The following is a 19,098-nucleotide window of genomic DNA, read 5'->3' on the forward strand; positions in this document are numbered from 1 at the left end:
GTCAAAGGTTTTTAACGGGGGAATATTCAATATCTGGCTCAATTTTGGGGCTCTGGCTCATGGACTAAATGCGTAATTTGCATATTTAAATATACAATTTCAGAAAACTTGTAATACGATAAATCATTGTCTTCATGTAAGTAATCAACTCAGGAAGTTTCATTATGATAACTCTTTTTTTAAATTGTCATTTTTTCACCTGTCATGTACGTATGGGGAAAATAACAAAATGTGTGATAACCATGAAAAAGCTGCTCCTGTGGAGAGGTTATCGTATATTTATTTACTCTTATTGACCCTATGAACAATTTATTATAGGTATGGTTTTGCTGCCCACTCTTTCGATAATGAAATCTTGTCTGGCTCATGGACTACTGTTACTGACCACACACACTACAATTACTATCAGAATATAGAGCTTTAAACTTTTAGCAAAAAACTTTTTGTTTGAACCAAAATGCATTACTTAAAGCACCTTCAAATGTAGGTTGGGTCAGAAATCGAGGAATGCCTTAGAAAATAGAGTGAGTGTCAGAAGAGTGGTTGCCTATTCCGATGGACATAGTGTTAGAAAGGCTCGAGCTGCAGTGGCCGACCTGTGCAGCTCAATATTACGCTAACACTTTTGTGTGCATCCACTCTGTTTGACGGCAGGGCCTCGGGATCACTGCAGAGATCAAGGACATTGACAGCCTAACGCGTCTCTCTGGAAAAATGGAGTGTGAGAGCCCCAACCGCCATCTGTACGAGTTCGTAGGGAACATCCGACTGGATGGACACAGGTGGGTTTTAACAGAGTGCTGCATGTCTGGCACCCAGCCCTCCTTCCTACCCGGCAGACAGCTGCTGCCTGATTTATACTTAGTTGTGTGCTGCGCGATGCGACACGTAGTGAGCTTGTAGATCGGCTATTTTCGGCACACAACACTGATATGCCACAAAATTAAGCATTAGCCAGGACTCATGCCAGTGTCCCAACATTACATAATTTTAGGGATTATTTAGTCTCCCTAACAAACGACAAAAGCACCTGCTGCTTAGGTATTATTTCATTATGTATTTGTTAGGAGCTTTTGACCTCTATTCTAGGCTGCAAAGTGCATTACCGGTATATAAATGGGAGAGGAAGCTTAGTTTTACGATATTATGGCCTTATGATTGGAGTTGGAGAGAATAAACCCCTCCTGAGTAAGCACTGGCGCCAGAGCATACATCTGGATTTGAACTGTTGAGGTCCTACATGTGTTCGCATAGGATTGAATGGCTACATTTTTACACCATGGCTTTGAAAAAGGTAGCTGTCTATAAGAGTGTCTGTCTGTCCAGAGCTAGTCTCACAAACCGCTTGACAGATCTGAGCACACTATCACTAGGTTAAAGTAGAAACCCACAATGTTCACACTATTTGTTCACACTATGTTCTATACTTTTTGTAATATTTAACAAAGGGCTTTGTTTGCCCACATTTGGGCATACAGTATATGACATCATCGGCTAGACTCTTTCTGAGCCAAGCTGTCACCTCGCACCTTATATCCAACCTCATGTATATACTATACTTGCTGGTTTATGCTATGTGAATATTTGTTTTCTTGTCCTTGACATGTTTTCCTTATGGTTCGATTTTTACTCTTACTCACTTACTTTCCCTGCCCCTCGCTCTTCTTTCCTTTCTTCTTTTGAAAACAACAAATACAATGGAGCTTGCACCCCTGTAAACCTGTGATGTGACAATAAAGTTAATTCAGATTCTGTAAGGAAGTGAAAGGCGGTTGAATCTGGCTGAAAAATGTACCAAACATGGAGACATACGCCATAGATGCATAGATTAATTTGTAATTATATGGGGGATTTTCCTCCACAGGGAAACACTGCTTTGCAGTGTCTTTTTGTCTTTTATTTATTAAGTTAATGTTCAGATACAAAGATAAAAAAGTTGTTATTCAATATCCAGTCAAAAATGTTTGATACGATCTTCGATCTATAATAATGATATTTATTCATAGGCGAATGACTGAAGTTAGGTGCTAAACATCTTTTAGCACCTAACTCAGTCCATTATTTTTAGTTTCAGATGGTTGATATTTTGTGTTAGAATGAATCTGTCTACTGCACTGAGATAGTGGTGTGTGTCACTGCAGTACTGCGTCACTTGGACCGGATCAGATCCTACTGAGAGGAGCCCAGCTGAGGAACACCCAGTGGGTCCATGGTGTTGTGGTCTACACAGGGCACGACACCAAGCTCATGCAGGTAAGCAATGTTTGCTCGGTATTTACATATTTTTTACAATGTATTGATATACCCATAAAAAAAGAGGAATAATGGGGAAGAGAATAATGGGTCCTAACATCCTGCTACCCATATGGTTTTGTCATTCATTATCCAGAATTCTACCCGGCCTCCTCTGAAGCTGTCCAACGTTGAGCGCATCACCAACTTCCAGATCTTGGTACTATTTGGCTGCCTGCTGGGTATCTCTCTGGTTTGCTCCATTGGCCAAACCATCTGGAAGTACCAGTATGGCAACGCAGCCTGGTACATGGATCTCAACTGTAAGAGCCCCGATGCCACAAATGCTACACCTTAATTCCACATATTTGGTCTCACTTGTCTGTGTCTGCTTAATTCTTTGTCATTTTGAGTTACCTTTGTTAGTGTTGGTGTGTTGCTGTTTTTTTTTATGTTGCCTTGGTTAAAGTACGTGTATTGCAACACAAGTGAATGAAATATGTGGCAATGTGGGAATAACTGAATTCCCTGTAATCGTAAAACAGAAATCTGTGACATGCATAGCCATGTGATGTGATTGAGTGAAAAAGAAATGGTTGAATATCACTGCGCTGCTGTACTTTTTTAGTTCCTTTCTAACGTTCTGTTTGATTTTTGTTTTGTTTTTCTTTGTTGTCGTTTTTTAACAGCTCCAGGTAACAACCATTTTAAAGCCTTGGCCATCCGTGAATGACCCTCCCTTACTAACCCCTAACTGAAGCTCTGCCTTTGCTAAGCAAATGAAGTCCCCTCCCTCGCCCCCTATACGGTTGCCCTACTTTGTAGGGGCCCGTGCCATGGACAAGCACAAACCAGGGACCCAACCATAGGTGTTTCCCCTCCAGCTCTCTTATATTTTCATTGACTTTTGTTTTTTGGTGCCTGATCCAAACAGTGTCTCTCCTCTCCTCCATGTTTTTGTGGCATGTTAAACGCTTTGCAAATCCAAGCCTCAGACCTCTCCACCCCACCCCTCCCATCCAATTTTTCCTTTTCCTCATTCTTTCATTGGAAATTAATTAGAACATTTATTGTCTGCTCTGAGCCTGGGAGATGATGGTGTTCTCAGGAAGCTTTCTTATATCAGGAGGGTTTAGACTTGTTTATTGCTTGAACGTAACACACGGCACAGCCCAAGGGACAACCACTGACATTTTCTAAATGTCTCCACTGTCTCATTTTGTTGTGTTGGTGTTTATTTATTTATAAAAGAGAAGACCTGTACGGAAGAGATGGCTAAGAGATGCAGAAAAGCTAACTAATTTCTAACGTACGTTACAAAATGAAAATTGTATTTCACATGAATGTACATGTTTTACACAAACATAAAGGAAAGAAGGCAATAAGAACTGTACAGCTGCTGGTATGGCATTGCAAATTCGACTTCCTTGACCAGCGTGTCTGTTGTGGCGAAGCTCTGAAATCAGGTTTGCAAAGCGGTTATCGTACCACCTCTGCCATTCCTCTGTATCCTGGCAGGCCTGTGAAGGAGAGGTTGTGCCCTGGTCAGTTTTAAGTCTGTTTTACGACTCACACTGTTCCTCTTTAGAAGATGTTGTATTGGCTCAGATTGGAATCACGTGGGTTTCAGTGTTGCCTTCTGTAACACTAAAACCCACAGCTATAAAGATGCTGCACTGTACTAACGAGGGGAATGTGAGTCATAAAGCAGGCGTCCATCTTGGGACTGATTGTCTTTCCTTGAGGAGGGGTGGAGACTAAGTCCAGTGCACATTATCCAACCTGTGACAAAAGAGAGAGGTGGCAAGTTGTCATAGCTCTACCATCTCTCACACACACACACGCGAGCGCATCCACCCGAAATTGTGACTGTAATTGCACACAGTTTATCAAAGCACACACATTGGAGGCCTTGCGGACAATAAGTGCAGACAGCATCAGAAGAGTCAACAGCGGAGAGCAGTTAGCCCACCGCACATGAAACACCATGGCCCATATGTCACCAAGGGCTGTCATTATGCATGGTTCATAAATAATTCATTTGACTTACTCAGCATAGAACGCTGACACCAGCCTTAGCTGGCTGGCAATTCTCCGATGCCTACACGTCTTAACATCTTTACTTTATGCAGATCAAGTACAAAATAAACAGCGGCCATTTCACAGTAAAATCCTCAGTGTTATTTTAACTCTGAGCGTGTAAAAATGGAATGAAGCCTTACAGGTCAATTCATACAAGTTAAATTAACACAGAGGATTTTACTTGTTGTATTATGGATTCATGCCACCCGCTAACCATCGCTCTCAGTTAAATCCATGTCCGCTAAATAGTAGGTAGCCGTGTTTTTTTACTCCCTCTTCGTCATTAGTTTCAGCTGATGTTTCCCTTAGTACATTCTTTACATTCTGAAATGGTAGGAAAAAAAATTTAAACCGTCTTTATGCTATAACTTGCAACTTGTTTTCTTTGTCAGCTTGCCAGCTTAATTTAGTATTAATATTTTAAGTGCACTATAACAAGGACACATTTTGGCTAGCACATGGAGTGAAATTATGACCTGTGCATGTAGTGTGCAGTGGTGTGATTGGCTTTGAAAAAAATCTTAATTGCTCTCAATTTAAACCCTCCACCGCCCGTCTTCTGCTAGCAAAACTAAATTAAAAATAAATCTTATTAGTGCAATTCACAAGCTGGCTGCTTAATGAAAGTGAGCAAACTACAGTAGTTACTGTATAATTGACGCCATCAATGGTATCGTAATCCGCCCGCTCTTTTCCACATGTTGTTGGTTGGGAATGTGCTATGGACTGAATCCCCCTCCTTTGTCTTGAGAGCATCCAACATGTTTGTCTTCCCCTCAACCTCTTACACACCCTCCCTCTTATATGTGCTGTTGTACCAGTAGCAGTAGCCGCCACCCCCCTCCCCCACCCCCCACCCCCACCCTTTTGTGCCATTTTGGTGTTTTTATTTTTGCGATCATTCATGTCTTGCTGAAGGGCTGTCCCTCTCAACCCTCATTGGTAAGATGAAGCCTTGGGTTGAGGAAGGTAACTCTTGCAACCTCCTACACGCTGAGGAAAGGTAAATCACATCGCTCATGATTTCGTGTTTGGTGTCAGTGGGGGGTTACATGTGAATCACCATCGATTTGGGTGGGAGGGTGGAACAAGCATCATTTGCATAGTGCTTTGTGGAAACCATTGCCTGGATCATGCTGGATGCCAAGGCTGCTGCTATAATGACACATCTAAGATGTCTCAGTCCCTGTTGGCTACTTTAGAGTCTTTGGGACATCAAATTGGACTGCTAATCAGTTGAGTGGTGAGGGGACGAGGTTGGGTGGAAGAGATGGTTTAAACTCCAGCTAATGCACAAAGTTGGCACAAACGCATCCTTGAGCGCTGGGATAACGTTGGCCATTAGCTGGGAGTAGCTTTGGGCATTTTCATTTTCCCAACGAATCTTGGTGGAACCACTACTCATGAGATTCCTCTCTATTGCTCCCTTTGTCCAAACACTTGTTTTCTCTGACAGATGGTGGTGCGGCTAACTTTGGCCTCAACTTCCTCACGTTCATCATCCTTTTCAACAACCTCATTCCAATCAGTCTCCTCGTCACCCTGGAGGTTATCAAGTTCATCCAGGCCTTTTTCATCAATTGGGTGAGTTAAATTTAAAATCCCCAACAATTATTAAAGGGCCTATATAATGAAATTTTACGTTTTGGGTCATTTGGGGGTTCTGCGATGTCCCACTCCCTTCTAAGAAATAAATATTATTTGAACACAGAGTGGGTTTTTTGTGGTCTGGCTATTTCAAAAACTCTGTACAGTCACTGAGTGCCAGAATTATTTCTGGCTATTTCTGTCCAGTGCGATTTATTTTATTTTATTTTATTTTTTCAAAGTAAAAAAAAAGTGCTTAGGAAGCCAGATACAGCCTTTTTCAGTTATAAGTTAAACAAGGAGTGGATGGAGCTGCATATCTTCAGATAATGATATCTTGGGTTTTTTTCAAAAACGTGAAACACGTGATTGGCACGTTGCACCATAGCGGTAAATGGCACTCAATGAGTTAAGTGGGCTGTTTGATTTGATCTCTATTATGATGACATTATGGAGCTCCACCCACCAGGGAGAGTTTTCGCATACCACACAAAAAACTGGAAGTACTTTCTGCTATGAAGTTTACTTTTTATTTATCTGTGTATTTAAAAATATAGATATCTAAATAAATGTCTTGGTTACACCAGTGAAAGGTTTTAGAATACGTAAGGATGTTAACAGCTACTGCTTTTCACCAGGAGAGTGTAATGCTACCCTGGTTGAAACTCCTGGAGCGTAGCGGGCACTTATCCGCTACCTGCTGAACAGGTGCCCTGACCAACCAGTCACTGTCACTCACTAGCGCAGTGACAAGGACACAATCCCAAGCCAGTTTGCCACCCGTGAACACCGGCAATTGCGTTTGTTGGAATGCCCGGCCAAGCCGGAGGCACTGCTGCCCGGAATCGAACCCAAGAGGCGAGTGTTTCACCTGTACGCCACCCGGACACCCCAATTATTGCTTTTGTTTTAATGGAAATTTAATCCATTAGTATTCCCTTCACTGAGACAAACAGTGGTAAACGTGAGAGGAAGACGGCACATGGGGAGGCACAGTAGAATAAGGTGCCATTGATGGCAATCGGGCTACACACCAACCTTTGCTGTCCATACTACTACAGACTGTAAGTAGTTGTGAGATCTGTCGGGTGGAAGGTGTGAAAACGTAGGTAGCTGAATGCAGCTCCATCTACACACTGCGCAGACTGTCGGCTGGTATGGTGCTAATTAGAGCTCAACGTTTGCTTAACAGCAAACACATCATGAACATAACCGCATGATTAACCGCTTATAAACAACGCTGCGTGCCAGCGGCAGCGCAGTGCACGCACACAACCAGCACCATGATATTACCTCAACTAATCACTGTGTATATCAATAGCTAGAATGACTAGAAAATGGACAAAGCGGATTGTCAGTTCCGTTCAAGTTGGCTACTCACCAATTAGTCATGATGAGCCTTCCGCTCCTCGGTGTCATCCAGTGATCCAATTTTATCATCATCATCATCATCATAATCTTCATCTTCAATTGATATCCTGGTCAATCTATCCTGTATACCCATTATTACCCATGAGTTTGTTGGAGAATGGGCACTCTGGCTTAATTGCAACGGTGAAAACAAGTGAAACTCTATACAATCTAGATTAATGTCACCTGTTGCATCAGTTGGATTTTACTGGCTTTATACAAGGATATGCCTTAGACTCTTAGGCTTAGAGAAAAGCAGGAAAAAGCATATATGAATTGGTAAGTCAAATATACAGAATATAAAGCTTAATGTTCATTTATATTTGCTTTCAGAGAAAATCTGACAGCTGATAAAGTGTATCTACTGTATGTAGGGACTGTCTAATAAACAATGTTGTCTATCTGTTAGGCACATTACGCACCATGCATACTTTACAGTGAATGTCTCCTGGTGTTTGAGACCAATGCGCGCGCACACACACACACACACACACACACACACACACACACACACACACACACACACACACACACACTTTCCTATGTGTCTGCATTTTGAGCAAACATGTAGCACATGGCAGCGATACACCACGGTCTATGCGCTGTATGCAGACAAAATACATTTACCATGAGTATAGCCCCATTACGAATCTCTCCCTCCGCTATACAGCTCCAAGATGAGGTCCCACTGTATTGGCTACCGGCAGCGGTAGAACACTGGCAAAGGGTCCGTGGATTACCTTTTTTGCCACATCATATCCAAAAACTAAAGGTAGTCCCCGAAACCTACAGATGTTTGAGGATTTTCAGGCAAGTAAACTTTTTAGGACGGGATTGAAAAAAAACGTTTAAATCGCTTATTTAGTCTGAAGTCAGCCTGTGGCCGTTTAGTTTACTTGCCGGAAAATCCTCAAACATCTGTAGGTTTCGGGGACTGCCTTTAGTTTTTGGATACGATGTGGCAATGTGTGCTACCCCTCCTTGCAAGGCTAAACGGCTAACCAGAGAGCTTTACCCCCCTCTCTGTGCCCCTCTCCGCCACCCCGCTGCTACGCTGCTATTGACCTGCGACAATCGACTGAGGTGGCATGGTCGGCGAGTGACGCCTCACTACTACTAATTTTTGTCCACAGACGCTTTCCAACTGGTGTGTTATGCGGGTCGAGACTTTACTTCTCTAATTCATTAGTTCTCAAAATGGGGTCTGGGGACCCCCAGGGGTCCTTGGGGGTGTTCCAGGGGGTCCCCAGCAAAATGTGTTAATATAGCATCACACAAATTTTAACCACTTTTTATACTTTGGCTATTCAAAAATAGCAGATATACAAGCTCGATAAAATTGTGAAAATGTGTGCAAATCTTTGAATATAATAATTTAAAAAAAACATTTGTAACTCAAATCTTTGTTTCTTGCGGTCCATAGAACAAAATATTTTGACATGGGGGTCCACAGCCAAATACAAATAAGTCATTTTTTTACTTACCATTTAACCACTGCTCTAATTGCTGCCATAATGTTTCCTTTATTTCATGAAGTTCTTTTTGATTGGTTTCAGGACACAGATATGCTGTATGAGCCCACCAACACTCCTGCCGTGGCCCGAACCTCCAACTTGAACGAAGAGTTAGGCCAGGTGAAATGATGTGACACAAATTACACTCTCACTGGCATTCACTACATTTCGACACATCACATGCATCCCTGAGTTTAGGTTAGAGTTTATACCCAATTATAAAATACAAAACATAAAATAATATTTTATTTATTTATTTATATATATTAGACATTTGTGCATACAGTATTTACTATTAGATGGAAAAAAATAAAAGAAACAAGAGCTCACAACGCGTTGCATCGCGTAGCTTGTAGATTGGCTATTTTGGCTGTTTTTGCAAATGTTTGAAATCTTGTGTGCCTTGTGTCTATAATGACATGTCCAAATTAGGGACACCAGGATTAATGTGGCTAAATCTAAAGGGCGCTCTTCGTACACCGTAACACACACACAGTCACACACACACACACACACATACAGTATATACTGTTACTCTCTGTTACAGTGTGATATACTGTTACTCTCTGTTACATCACCCCCCTCCTCCTCCGTCCTCCCCCTTGCAGGTGAAATACATTTTCTCTGACAAGACGGGAACGCTGACTTGCAACGTGATGCAGTTCAAGAAGTGCACCATCGCTGGTGTGACCTACGGGTGAGTCGCCTCCTCACACAGTCCAGCTGCCTCCCCATCGTGCCCTCACTCCCCATGTCTGCCTCTTCCACTCTCTGCCTCTTTTATACACCCACCCATCAAACCCCCCCATCCGAACCCCCCCCCCCCCCCCCCCCCGTCGGCCTCATTAGACAACGAGTGTGAATCTGAGTACATCTGGTGTTCCTGTCTCTCACCCAGCCTCCTCATTAGCAGCTGCATCACTGCTTCACCCAACGAAGGCTATAAATAAAAAGCAGACAGACATTTGCAAGCAAAGGCACTGCCAACCCGTCCCCCTCCCACCCACCCCCAACACACGCACACGCACACACACACACACACTCGCGCACGCGCACGCACACACACGCACACACACACACACACACACACACACACACACACACACACACACACACACACACACACACACACACACACACACACACACACACACACACACACACACACACACACACACACACACACAGTTTGTCTCCACTGGATGTTTGTGTGAAATCTGGCTACACATTCAATTTTCTTTGTCTTTGTCAGACGTAGATTTCACCTAAGTCGTAATCTTGGCGCCCTGAAACATTAACAAATATAATTCGATGCTCAGCATTGCAGGAGCTGTTTGTTTATAACTAAACAAAAACAGGCATAGCATCCAACTTGGCGATGGTTCTGCTCTTGTGTCACATTAGTTTTTTCTGTTACAGGCTGACATTAGTTAAGTCAACCCTTAATGAATTTGCTCTATGAATAAACCATTAATTCACTTAAGCGCATAAATAATTAGCAGATTGAGAGGAAGGAAGTTTGGTGGGGAACAGGGTATCTCTGCAAAGCCGAGGGAAGTGCTGGTGTGACACTATATGATTAATCCCATTAGAATTCAATTAAAACACATGATCGGTGAAGAGCATGCTTAAGGACATGGGTGTTTTTATCTGGAGTTTCCTGCACCATAGTTTATTGTATGCCATGCCAGCACAGAACATTGATGATTCTGTAATGTCTTTCATTTCAGCAGAAAAAGTCCTTTGAGCTAGTTTTACTTAGAATGATCTTTTATCTACGGTAGTATATGGTTTTGGTAGAACACCGGCAAAGGGTCCGTGGATTACCTTTTTTGCCACATCATATCCAAAAACTATAGGTAGTCCCCGAAACCTACAGATGTTTGAGGATTTTCAGGCAAGTAAACTTTTTAGGACGGGATTGAAAAAAACGTTTAAATCGCTTATTTAGTCAGCGATTTAAGCCTTTTGAGATTGTTATGTTTTATACTCCAGAGATTCTGCCCTTGCTTGAAATCAGTAATGGCTTGGACAGGCAACAGGGACAGAAACTCTTTCCTCTAAACATGAAGCCTCACAGGAAGCTTAACTTCTTTCCAAAAAAGACTATCTACCTTTGGAAGTCTCAAATATATAAATATATGGATGAGTGTTCCATTTCAGGGGAGAAAGAGGAAGCCATTAATGATCCAAGCCACTTTTGATGGTCATATTCTTTAATCCTCTCCTCTCACGGAAAAACTACGACTGTAATGTTATTTTCATAACTACTCGTTACTCATTAGCTGCTTATTATCTTTCAGATACATTTGCTAGGGCATATTTAGGGTGATAAGACTATTGCAACTACTCAGTTAAAATTGTTGAGTTAGTTTGACCCAAGCTTTTTGGCAGTTGTTCCCTGTACAATATAGTGTATGCCCGGTTACTAAACACAGTTGCTGCCAGCCTCACCTCTTTGACGTCATATGCATAAATTAAGTGCTGCTGTGATTAACAAAACCATCCCCAAGGGTGTAGACACTAATTAATTCCTTTGGATAAGAGTCCATCTCAATACATTAGGTTAGACTGGCTCTTAGGCCCATCTCCTTGATTTAGCTGGACTGGAATGAAGACATATTAATGAAATTCCTATGAAATTATGTGTAACATGGCTAATAGATTATCAAGAATGCAGTTAGTTTTTTTGTGAAAGTAGTATCCACAGCAAAATCGTTAAGTCTGAGGGGGGGATTTCTTTCATTTTTTATCATTGGAGGAGTGAAAACAAAATTGTGTGTGTGTGTGTGTGTGTGTGTGTGTGTGTGTGTGTGTGTGTGTGTGTGTGTGTGTGTGTGTGTGTGTGTGTGTGTGTGTGTGTGTGTGTGTGTGTGTGTGTGTGTGTGTGTGTGTGTGTGTGTGTGTGTGTGTGTGTGTGTGTGTGTGTGTGTGTGTGTGTGTGTGTGTGTGTGTGTGTGTGTGTGTGTGTGTACACAAGTGTACTCAGCCATTTAATATTTCGTGTCACTCTTTTTATTTAAGTTATACTTAATTGTTTTATGTGAACACCACAGTGATGCAGTCATTACGACTACAAAGACAACACGAAACACAACATCAGAACAAAGCAGACAAAAGAAAATAAACATTATCACAAAATATGCATAAATAATAATTACCTAACATAGTACAACTATAGAAAAGAAAGAGAAAAATACAGAAGCATAAAAACGAACCCATGTTCAAGTTCATATTCATTGCAGCTCTTCTTCTCACTTTCTCATCTATCCCAGCACAAAACCAGTTCATCGCTAAAAAAGCATTACATTGTTACATGTGTAATGTGATGTAACTAATAGTGAGTTCATAAGCATAGTCCAACTAAAATAAGAGTATTCTTTGTCTAAAATGTGCAGCAGTCTGCAAGGACCTTAACAGATCATTAAAGAAAATCGATGAACGGTCAAGTACCTGATAATAAAATTATATAGTTTAAAAAAAAAGTGTTACCCCTATTTGGTTGTAGACTCTTCCTAGTATATATTTATCCAATCGTGGCCTATACTGTACTTTTAGTTGAGCTGAGGTGCTATATCATCATAACTTATATTATGCCCCCCCCCACACACACACACTTTCCATACTGTAGCTCTCCCATTTACACCACAGAGTACTACTCATGCTAATATTTCCTCTGTTTTTATATGTTAACTGCTCCATTGCTTTTAGTTGTCCCATTAGTTTTAGGGCCGTTAATCTTAATATTTTAATTTCAGTGCCATTGACGAGACATGCTATTTTCAATAGCTTATAACAAGCGAACGGGAGGTCGCAATGACTTTCTTTTCTCTTTCACGGAAGCACAGTGAAACCCTCAGTGATTAGCAACCATCAGGGGATCGATCATACTGGAGATAAATATTCTGTGACTACTTGAAAAAGTAAGAAAATCAAAAGATCGCTGGCACTATGGGCAATTATTTTTTTATTTACTTGGCACTGAATGAGTTAACAAGGTACTTGTTTTCGGTTTTCTTGTCACACTAACAAAATATCAGACCTACTACAACCCTATCATCTATAACTACTGGAAGCGGTTGTCCGACCTTTGTTAGGTCCGCAGGGGAAATTCTGTTTCAGCTTCACCCTGCTGATGGCTGCTCTGATGGATAATGGTGATCGCTGGTGGCGGGCAGCAGTTAGGCGTTAAGTATCTTGCTCAGGGACACTTTGACACATAGCCGAGGCCAGAATGCCTGTTCGGCTATGACAGCCATACAATTGGCTTATTGTTATTGCAGATATCTAATAAATACAACATTCCTTAGGTTTGTTGAATTCACTAAGCCCTTAAGGCAGATTTATTTATTTTTGCACAGAAAATAGCCTGCCCACAAGCTCACCTTGCGTTGCACCGCAGCGTCTTGCGAGCTTGTAGATCGGAGCGTTTTCGGTGTGTGACACTGGCGCGCAAGGAAGTGTAAATCACGCCTTCGGCTTGCGATGAAATTGAAGCAGCCGTAATGAAGTTGTGAGCCAGTGTGTTCAGTGAAGCATAGTGCCCGGTCACTTCCACTCCCTCTCATATTACAATTAACAAAAGCCCGGACTGCACTGAATCTGCCACAGCAGAGATTTGAAAATCATTTGGTGCCTTGGAACAGCAGTGCATTCTGACCATTTCAGGGGGTATTGGACATGACAGCCAAGAAAACGCACGCACGCACGCACGCACGCACGCACGCACGCACGCACGCACGCACGCACGCACGCACACACACACACACACACACACACGTGCACACACGTGCACACACGTGCACACACACGCACACACGTGCACACACACACACGTGCACACACACACACACACACACACACACACACACACACACACACACACACACACACACACACACACACACACACACACACACACACACAGACACAGACACAGACGTGGCTAATTGCCAAGACTGATTCCTCCTCCTTCCTGATGAGGAAGTAGAGTGGAAGACCTCCCTTGAATTATCTTCATTGCTTCCCAGATATTCACATTTCCGCCCAAGTTTGGCCCTGCCTCTCTTTATCATTTTAACATTTCAAAGCACATTTTTTCTTTGTAGCTGGAAGCCTCCGAAACAGAATATTGCCAATATTCTTAGTGCAAAATATATTCAAATTAGCAGTCACTATAAGAAACATGTATAGTGTTTTTATAAGTGGTGATCATCTAACATCATATTATGTTGTATATACAGTACATTGTACATGTATTTACAGCTCCCTTCTTGACCTGTTATGTCTGTGCCAGTTTTTTAGCTATAGGAGCTTACCCCACTTCCAACATTTAAACTGTACAGTATATACTTCATTGACTTGCGTTCCCCAGGGGTCTATACATGCCATGGTCCCCTTGTTTTTAGCTTCTACTACAAATCTATTTGCCGAAAACAGCCAATATACAACTACTTGTAGATCTGCTATTTTCTGTGAATGTTTGCCTGTTTTCGTGGAATGTTCGCCTATTATGACATTATGGACGTTAGGGTTCATGTGGTTAATGACGTCCAATTACAACAGATCCTATGTATTGGTAAATTACTCTCATAGAGAGTTCTCCCGCTATTTGTACCTATAGTTCTGCGTTGCTCTAGTAGTCCTTCCCTGTGCCTATAACCCCCCAAAATCTTAACTCATCCTAACCTCGCAAAGTCTTTAATTAGACCCTGCGTGTTAACACAGCATGCAGCCAACCAACGTGCTTTTTACTTTCTCCACCTTCGCTTCAACAGTCACGTTCCTGAGGCTGAGGAGGGTAGTTTTGCTGAGGATGACGGGTAAGCGGTCCAACTGGGTGGTGTGCTCCTTCTCTTTGCTTCTGTGCTGTATTGCATTGTGGGATTTGTGATTTGAACACAATATTTTGGTGTATTATTCCCTGTGTGTGTGTGTGTGTGTGTGTGTGTGTGTGTGTGTGTGTGTGTGTGTGTGTATGTATGTTTTTTTGTTTGTGTGCACTATGTGTATTCAGTGGTCTTGGGACTTGTTGTACATGACTGCAGTCCGTGTCCGATATGATTCATATCTGCTGATGTCATAGAAAAGCCCGAAATACGGAGTGTGCAAGGAAATGCGTAATTACTGTATAGGCAGGTACTGTAAATTGATCTGTAGTGTTGTGGCAGGGTTGGCTTGCAAATACATCAGAGTCAAAAATGTTTTCCTCTCCAAAACTGTGTGTGTTGATGTTGAGGCTGTCAAAAAGATGTCATCACACACTCATTTCCACTTATTAGCATGAACTTATTTATCTCTTGTGATCTATTTGCTGCTGTGTTGTGATGTATACAGAGCATGGACGTGTCTTATCCTGTCTGCATGGGGGGGGGGCTGTTTGTCAATGCCTATTATGTCAAAGTGTGGCGAAATGATGCTGATCTTAGGATCTGTCGTGAAACGGCCTGTCTCCAATGCGGATCTCTGACTTGACTCCAATGTGGATCTCGGACTTCATGTGACCAGCCTGACCATCTATTAAATCAGTCATCCATGCTGTATCTATGACGTCTGACTCCATATCCGGGCAAGGTGCCAGCGCGATCACAGCCCCCTTGTCTTCCATTATGAAATTAAGTTAAATATTTCACAAAGTTTAAAACATGTGAAAACGTCTGCGGCCTACTGGCAGCATGCATGCAAAAGTTTGGAGCTGATGCCCACACCGGGAGGAAGTAGAGCCTTCATCTGTTGGAGTCGCTAGCACAGCGACAAAGATCACCTTCCCAACCCGGCTTCCTTCCCCCAAACATGGCCATTGTTGTTTGTAGAAAGGCTCTGGTAAGCATTTGAACCCTCAGACTCAGTTATGAACTTGACCTGAGGCAGCAGAGCAACCTAATCTGTTACTGTATTCAAATCTTGTATTCCACCGGCCTTCCACCTGTACTAGGAGGAAATAATGACGAGGACCTTCTTAAAACCACAATTGGAACTGTACGAACTCGTATAGTGTAGACTTCATGGCGAGCCCACTATTCCTCCTTTTAGTGTGTTTTTGTTTACCATAGAAATTAAGTTGGTTGTACCGAAGACATTAGGTTGATACAGGCCTGTAACATGTTCCTTGTAATCATTGGTAATCAATCTCCAAACTGTCTGTGACAGGCCTCTGTTTAGAACAAAGCTTAACGCAGTTCCAACATTGAAACTGTGAGGAAGTGTTTTTTAACAGGTGGCTTTCCATAAATCACTGGAACAGGACATCATGGTCTCTTACAAAATGTGGTGTGGTCAGTCCGTGGCGACTGTGAACAACCAGCACCCTTGTTTCCATAGTGACGGGACCTCTGCTTGCTGGCAGATAATCAATAACTGACCGTCGCCCAGGCGAGCCTCGAGTTCCAGAAATCTCATCAAGACGATGGGTGTGGAGAGCTGCACCATTGCTGAAGAAGACAACAGCTTAGCATTTATAAAACCTTATTTTCTGTACTCGGGCAAAAGAATGGTAATTAATCCAAATTAAGTCCAAGTCATTTGTCCAACTGTGTGCCCCACACGTATGCAGTTAACCTTTTCAGCTCAAGAGCTAGTTACAGAGAGGAAAACTAGATAAATGTGTAACCAAATGATGAACGACCCAAAAACAGTCACATGAACCTAACCTAATCAGAGCAAGATATCAGTAATAACATATTCAATATCGTACAATCACCGAAAGCCATTTAGTGGAAGCGGCCCCACTCACTGAGTGAGTGTTGGTGTCCCTGTGCAGGGGGGCGTGGAGGAATGGAGAAATTGCCATGACATATTTTAATATAGACCTGAGAGTATGATGGATTTCCTTCATGCCTAGTGCATCTAGATGTAACACTGTCAACTCCAGTTCTACCATTGTAATTGCATTGCCGTCTCTCCCCTGCTGTTCCTTCAGCCACAAAGCTGCATCTATTTGCTGCGGACTAGACGGCGTGCAGTGCTGGGTGGCTCTTACAGTCTTAGCAGCACATCCTCTGGGGATTAGGAAGACTTACGGTTGCTAATGGCAGCGGTGGTAATGTTTCTATTAAGACTTGGTTCCACGGAGAGGTCCGCTTATCTTCCTGATCTATCGGCCTCTATTTATCACCGAATCAGCAATCGATCTCGGCCAGGGATTAGTGGCTGCTGGCCATAGGAAGTTATTCTGCTTTGGCTGAGATTCAGAGTTGCCTGACTTATGCGTCTCAAGAGAAATCATGAGATTTGTAATCAGACGTGGGCTATGTACTGTTGACGCTTACCTTTTATTTGTAGTCTATCAAAGAACATTCAACACCACAATTCGACACCAGTTTTTATTAATTGATAAAGGCATGTTTCCTTATCTAATTTACAAGATCCTTTTATGTTTCAATGGATAATTCTGATTGGGGTAATGGTTGCTGACATCATTCCTTTTTAGGTTGACATGATTTTTTCCCCCCTAACTTGGCATGATTTTCTGCTCACACCTTAATGAATGAGTGCACATGATTTCCTTGTTTGTTTTGCCTAAACTGTTGAACAACATTCCTGCTCTTGATTGTCTGGAAAGAAATTACAAAAAACAATCTTCCAACATTGTTTGTCAAATTTAGGAACTGGGTTTTAGGTTTCAATTATTGTGTTGGCTGCAAAATATTCATTTTATAAGCTGTATTAGCAAATTAGTCTCTGGTATACCCATTCCTTTTGTGAAAAACACAACAGCCACCAAGGAATAACACAAATGACAACCTCACTTAGGGTAATGAGCTGTTGTGAATGAACCTTGCATCTGTTTAAATAACATGCTATCTAAATGACATTCTTAACATTGTGGTCAAGAAAATACGCCTAAGTAACAAACATGAGAACGAATGACCAAGATGTCTGCATGGTAGTCATATCTTGGTCAGTTGCTAGCATCAATCGAGCAGAAGGTGTCAGGAAGGGGTAAGGGTCATTTGAAGAGCTAAGGGCTGAGGTGGAGTCTGAAGAGGTGAGTCTTCAGATTGAAAATTGGGAGTGAGTGCAGTTCTGCTGACTGCAATGGGGAGTTTGTCCCACAGTCTGGGAGCCAGGAGGGAGACGTGTCTGGGACGTGTAACGGACGTGAAAACTGCTGGATAATGTCAAAAGGTTGCAATATGTACTGTATCTCCATTTTGCTATTGCAGTCTTCAATCAATCATAAATATGTCTGTAGGACCTTTATATAGCACATTTCATACACAAAGGCAAATCAAAGTGGTGCCTGGTTACTGGCCCAGACTACACCTACTACACTGACTTGTGTTCTAGTCTTGTACACTGTGTCATTGCATTATAAAGCATTTCAGTGGACTTTTGTGGTTTTCTCTCTTCTCTCATCCCCAGGCACAGCACACAGTCATCAGAGGAGGCAGGATTTACTGACCCAAGCTTAGTGGAAAACCTCCAAAACAATCACGTAAGTAAAAGCCAGGCCTCCCCTTGCATGACACCAACTAGCATAGATTGCTGCTATTCAGTATCACTCTACGTGTGTGTTAAGAAACTTGCCATTGAGTTGAGAAACCGGCATGCAATAATAAATAATAATAGCTGGAGAGATGGGGAGACCCCTGTTACTGAACAAACGCACTATAGCAATGCATACTATCATAATATACAGCTATTTAACACTTAACACATACTGTACTGGAGGTTCGGCCCGGTACGTGGCCCTCACACCTACGTCGCACCGCCGATCAGACCAATATGTCTGAGTCATATTGTCGGGGGCTTTGTCAGAGTACCCGTTGTACCCGTCTGTATGTGTCCCTTTTCTGCCCATATATGGAGATGTCTATTTCTATCTGTCTGGAGAAGCAAGGACTATTTCGTCTATCGCTCCCGAGTTATGCCCCGAGACATTTCTCGCGGGACAGAGAATTGGCGGCTCATAGTATAATGATGATGATGACGGATGATGATAAGTTACACACCCGAGTCAACATGCGTCTATGGTGTCAAACGATTTGACTAAATGTAACATTTAATTTATTTAACGCTCTTCTACAGTCTGACCGACAACAACGACAACAAATGAACGTTATTGTATACGTCATATGGTTTGTTTGGTAGATCGCCATGGTTACTTAATAAGTTTGGGTTGCCATGGTTGCCATCACTGCTGTCTAAACGTCATGAGCAACTCCATATTTGGGCATGGTTGGTTGCTGCTGCATATATGGAGCTGATGGAGACATCTAGTCTGACATCATGCTGACGTGAAACTCCATATATGGATATGGCAGACTAACGA

General features: G+C 42.3%; 1 protein-coding gene across 3 annotated transcripts in view; it reads left to right on the forward strand.

Annotated features, from left to right (window-relative positions):
• atp8a1 (ATPase phospholipid transporting 8A1) overlaps window positions 1–19,098 on the forward strand; it is a 168,929-nt gene that overhangs the window by 63,335 nt on the left and 86,496 nt on the right. For 2 of the 3 annotated variants that reach the window (XM_080415274.1, XM_080415273.1), the window contains exons 9-16: window positions 655–782; window positions 2,142–2,253; window positions 2,390–2,555; window positions 5,771–5,898; window positions 8,868–8,945; window positions 9,434–9,522; window positions 14,603–14,647; window positions 18,189–18,261. In XM_080415274.1, coding sequence (XP_080271400.1) covers window positions 655–782; window positions 2,142–2,253; window positions 2,390–2,555; window positions 5,771–5,898; window positions 8,868–8,945; window positions 9,434–9,522; window positions 14,603–14,647; window positions 18,189–18,261 — 819 coding nt within the window. The remainder of the gene's footprint in view (window positions 1–654; window positions 783–2,141; window positions 2,254–2,389; window positions 2,556–5,770; window positions 5,899–8,867; window positions 8,946–9,433; window positions 9,523–14,602; window positions 14,648–18,188; window positions 18,262–19,098) is intronic. The other variant, XM_080415275.1, reaches the window with a different exon arrangement.

Source organism: Gymnoscopelus braueri (genome assembly GCF_963280865.1).
Source record: "Gymnoscopelus braueri genome assembly, chromosome: 20".
NCBI lineage: Eukaryota > Metazoa > Chordata > Actinopteri > Myctophiformes > Myctophidae > Gymnoscopelus > Gymnoscopelus braueri.